Source organism: Lolium rigidum, chromosome 5, assembly GCF_022539505.1.
Source record: "Lolium rigidum isolate FL_2022 chromosome 5, APGP_CSIRO_Lrig_0.1, whole genome shotgun sequence".
Taxonomy (NCBI): Eukaryota; Viridiplantae; Streptophyta; class Magnoliopsida; order Poales; family Poaceae; genus Lolium; species Lolium rigidum.
In genome coordinates this window covers 33,258,091-33,263,269 of record NC_061512.1, presented here as the reverse complement: position 1 = coordinate 33,263,269, position 5,179 = coordinate 33,258,091, and the positions used below count along the sequence as shown (strand labels likewise).

General features: G+C 44.1%; 1 protein-coding gene across 1 annotated transcript; it reads left to right on the top strand.

Annotated features, from left to right (window-relative positions):
* Positions 1-3,864, top strand: LOC124652232 (transcription factor NAI1-like). The gene is made up of 4 exons (XM_047191255.1): positions 1-79; positions 156-846; positions 1,021-1,407; positions 3,417-3,864. Exons 2-4 carry the CDS (start codon positions 181-183, stop codon positions 3,528-3,530), a joined length of 1,167 nt encoding a protein of 388 aa, XP_047047211.1. The 5' UTR covers positions 1-79; positions 156-180; the 3' UTR covers positions 3,531-3,864.
* The last annotated feature ends 1,315 nt before the right edge of the window (positions 3,865-5,179 follow it).

The following is a 5,179-nucleotide window of genomic DNA, read 5'->3' as shown; positions in this document are numbered from 1 at the left end:
TGTTCCCTCAATTCCGCTTTGCTTTCTCTCCTCTCTGCTGTCTAGAGACTGAACTCTTGAGAGTGAAAGAGATCTGGAGGTATTCTTTGCTTCAGATCATCATCAGTCCAATCATGCTAAGCTGCCAGCCAGGTGTAGTGATTTGTCTCTTCTAGCTTGCAGGGATCGATCTGTTGAGCCATGGACGACTTCATGCAGTGGGCGATGAATTCGCTGGACCAGCAGCAGCACCACGCCGTCGCTCCTCCCGCGTACGGCGGTACTGGTGGCTCCGGCGACGGCGGCGGCAGCAGTGCTGGTGCTGGTCCAGCAGCCTTCCCCTCGCTGCAGGCGCTACGGCGCCAGTCGACCGCTGCCGGCGGCGGCTTCCGAGCTGACCTGACGGTGCAAGTGGACCAGCACCGGGCGAGCAACAGCTGGAGCGCCAGCTCCTGCGACAGCCCCTGCGCCGCCGCCATGGACTACGATGCGACGGCCGCCACCGCCGCCGCCTCTGGGTGGTCACCGCACACGGCCAGCGCCAGGACCAGCAGACCCATGAGCTGGAACTTCAGTGCCGCGTCCGCGCAGACGACCGAAGCCTCGCTGCCGAGTCCGGCTGCTGCCGCTGCCGCCGCCGCCGTGAGAGGAGGCCACAGTACGCACACCGCAGGGAGGCGTGCTGGGGGACTACTGGCAGCTACGGCGTCCCACGGACAGGGAGGAGGCACGGCGGCGTCTTCGTCGGCGTCGGCGGCATCTGCCGGCGGGCCCGTGCAGGACCACATCATCGCCGAGCGCCGCCGCAGGGAGAAGATCAACCAGCGCTTCATCGAGCTCTCCACCGTCATCCCCGGCCTCAAGAAGGTTCTTCTTCTTCTTCCACCTTCCTCGATTTCATTCCATGCTTCTTCTTGCTAATCCTCCAGTGCAGCATATTAAACTGCTGGTAACCAGATTAATTAAGAATTTAACTTCGCATGTGTTAATTAAGAATATTTAAGATCACGATGAACTGATCTGCGATAAACTGATCTGAAGATGGACAAGGCGACGATTCTTGGGGACGCAGTGAAGTACGTGAGGGAGCTGCAGGATAAGGTGAAGACGCTCGAGGACGACGGCAGCGCCGCCGCCGCCACCACCAACATCGTCCGCTCCGCCGTGCTCGTCAACAAGAAGAAGCCATGCCTAGGCCTAGCCGGCGGAGGTGACGACGTCGCCGAGCAGAGCCACGGCGGCGGCGGGCTGCCGGAGATCGAGGTGCGGGTGTCGGGCGAGAGCGTGCTGGTGCGGATCCACTGCAAGAACGCGAGGGGTTTGGTGGTGAGGGTGCTGGCGGAGGTGGAGGCGCTTCGGCTCGCCATCACGCACACCAGCGTCATGCCGTTCCCGGCCGCCACCGCCATCATCACCATCACCGCAAAGGCAAGTGAAATTCGTAATTCGTACACTGATTAAACTGCATCTTTACTAGTATAATTCGTGCACAGCTCGAGCAGCCAGACTGCAGATTAAATGGCATGCGCTTGCTGAACGCACCATGCATGCAATAAAGTGATTTCATCTCATTCTACTGCTTCCTCCGATCTATATTATTTGCCACTAAAATGGATGTATTTACATTTAAAATATGTCTAGATACATCTAAATTGGCGTGAATCGGAGGGAGTAATACTTTGATGAGAATGGATCCCGTCCAAATGGTAAATGATGTGTTCATCTTATCGATTTTGCTAAATCCCAATCAACTCGAATTTTTGTAGATGGTTTAGTTAGTGAAAAGTTGCACTTTTGTTAGAAAAGTGCAAGTTGCAACTTTTTTGCTAAACTGAAGTTGCACTTTTCTAAATTGACCGAGACTTGAGAAAATCTCAACGGATTGAGCTATAGACGAACCTCATATGTGCACAATGCATGTGTAGAGAGGTGCATGGGCAAAATAAAACCGTTTTTTCTCCTTCCTGCCTTGCTCACAAGACAATAATTGAAGTGCTTATCGTCTAGCATTGGTGCACTGATGGATGTGCTCATGCATGAGTTTGTAATGTAGAAAATGCTGCTTAATTTTATTGTATGATTATAGTTTGTGTATGCATGGATGCTTGATGATTTTGCTACATCCTCTCTCTAAGCATTCGTGTAACAAGTAGTACTCTGGTCACATTTAATTGACGTGAGACAACACTACTTGTATGCTAGGATTAACACCACTCTGCGCTGATTTAATCCGAACGGCGAGAGTAGTATATAATGTGTAGATGACCTAAGACTATTCCGCCCGATATGCCAGAGGCTGTAGATTCAAGCTAGCCCCGCAGAGAGCCATAACTGCATAAAGAGTACATCAGTAGGTTTATTAGAAGTGGAGGTGATGCATGCTTCCATCCTCCGCTTGGTTGATGCACACAATCATAACTTTCTTACGAGAACATCTACTGCAAAAGGTTAATCCCTCCAACAAAACAGAGAACATGTTGTCAACCACTGAAATGACACGAGTTTTTTTTTTGGAGATAGAAATGACACGAGTTGGAAAACTTTATATCATGAAGCACTATTGCTAAACCGCTATCTGTAGTAGTCATTTCATGTAGGCAGGTTCAACAATAATTTCTCAATATATCTGTTTATTGCACATATGTTTGAATTGGCAAGTACTTGCTAGAAAATGAAATCTACAAAAAGATGCTTGAGGGGTATGAAGATGTGAAAACCCCATCGGAATATCAAATAGAAAAGGATAATGTAAAATATAATATAGATAATCTGCCAACTATTAACTTGTGGCCTCTCTATTGTTTATGATTTAAATACCTATAGGTATGTGTTGATGAAGATAACTCATAGAAAGATAGAGAATGATAAGTTTTCGATCAGGCCATATATGTTAGTTCAGGTGTTGGAATCAAACCTGCATTGGCTACTAGATAAGATCTTAAGAGCATGCATGGAACTTTCATCTGTATTTTTTTATGAAAAATATCTTGTAATCTCATGCGACTAGATCATTGACTAAAAAACACATTTATGTAAACATATTCAGAAATTTGTCAGGCACATATTGCCACTTCAATATTTTTGCAGTGAGATGGAGAGAAGATCATCAAATGTCTTTGGTACACATAATACAAGTGACATAGAACAATCTCTTCTCTTTTTCCATTACCATGCACATTGTCACTCAATTGATACCTATTTTTATTTTCCAATAACAGACTGTACATGCGCATAGAATCATCTACTTGGAATTGAACCAATAATTACTGTAATACCTCATCCTTTAATTTCATGATAGTGTGGGAATCATAGCATTATTCATAATTGATTGACTACCTTATTTGATCTTTGTTTTGGGAGGTAATGCTTTAGGTACACACTTCTGTATTAATACAGAGTATTGATTAAATAGCATGTGCAACTTTAATTAATTTCAGGTGGAAGAGGGGTTCAACTCGACAGTGGATGATATCGTGAGGAGGCTCAACTCGGCGCTGCACCAACATTACGGTGCCAATTCTGATCAAAACACTGCGAAAAGAGAATGCTAAACCGGCCAGCTCATGCATACAATGCAAGCCCATCCTTTCCTTGGATGATTTCATAATACGATAATATGGAAAATTAAGAGAGGATCTCATGGTGGCGAATTCATGCATGTGCATACATGAGCTTAATAATATGTTGCACTCATGCATGCATGGTGACGAGAATTTCTCAGCCAACTTGCAAGTTTTGGTCCCTAGCTCTAGCTACTTTGTTGTTGCACAATCCAAATCACACTGATGAAATGGGAGAACCAGTCTGTTTGGAATTTATAATGTTTTTGCTGTTTTGCATACCTAGCTACATATTTCACATGCATTGGCATTCCTTTTTCTGGATACATGTTTGGATTTTTATTTCTTGTATGAAAAATATGGACGTACCTAGATGTATATTTATATTGTCATATGCATCAATTGATTATGCATGTTGCACCAACTGCGCTTGCTAATTTCAGAAGATACAACATCCAATTAATTCAACGCGTATGAAGATCTCAACATATCATCTAGTACAATTATTTTATTTTGTTTCTTAAAAGATCTCCAACAGTATCTTGTTTAGAAATACTTTAATCAGGAGTGCATGAGATCATATCCCGGAATACATGCATATCTTCTCTGTGACTCGTGCATGAGTCATCTGTATGCAAGAATAATATGTTTTCTTCGAATAAACTAAAGCTATAAGATCGGCCTGTTTGTGTGGACGTCTATCTCATTGGCCCTCTTGATTTGTTTAGTAGATATTGCATGATTTGTACAGCCCTAAAGCTAAATAAAGATATGGATACGACCAGGAGTTGATTATTGGAGACACAAAGCTGTTGAGATACACAACGCAAAGTTGGCACAGCGGCTGTCTGCATAAAATGCAGCATGTCTTTAGTTGGTAGGGCAAGCCAAGAAGATCTCTTTAGGTTGCATAAATAATCTATATACATATCCAACATGCATGTATAGTATACATAAGTTAATACAGACAGGCGATCGTCTTGTTCCCCATCGTGGAATATATCGTGATTAAGAACATGTAACATGTTAACGATGACCTCGACTCTCGAGGCTGGGATTCGATCAGCGCTGCATAGGCATGGATTTAACTGGATATATTAGTTTAGTGAGGAAGCATTTGAGCTGGGAGGATGAATATAATGGACACTATCCTTTGGTTCTGCCAGACAAGTAGTAGTACTACTGAGTCTAACCAAACTGAAGAAGAACACATATAAGAATTGCAGCTGAGATCAACGAATGACAACCGTGCATATGTCAGGGAACTCATAGTTTATATTATGCCTAGGTGAACTTTAGTTGAGCTCAAGCCAAATGCAAAAGGCTACTTACTATATTATAGTATTATTTACCATCCAGCAATTTGGCACATGCATGCATGGATGAGCGGCTTCAATAATTGGATCATGCTGTATATTTTATATTGCCAATGCCAAAGTTGTTTCAAAAGGGGATTTTATTGCAAAAGTTTTGGAGGTTTGTAGGTAGAAGCAAGTTTGGTGTCTGATTTCCTGGGTGTCCAGTTCTAGGTGGCTGGATGCATGTATGCGTGCATGCTGACTGTAAAAGGCACGTTTTCCTGTCCATCTCGATGGTGTTCCTTTCCAAGTGCTTTCTGTTGAGAAGGATTGATGCTGCAT

Coding starts and splice junctions, on each gene's coding strand:
- LOC124652232 (XM_047191255.1), top strand. CDS start 181: ATGGACGACTTCATGCAGTGGGCGATGAATTCGCTGGACCAGCAGCAG. Junction 847..1,020: donor TCATCCCCGGCCTCAAGAAG/GTTCTTCTTCTT, acceptor ACTGATCTGAAG/ATGGACAAGGCGACGATTCT. Junction 1,408..3,416: donor TCATCACCATCACCGCAAAG/GCAAGTGAAATT, acceptor AATTAATTTCAG/GTGGAAGAGGGGTTCAACTC.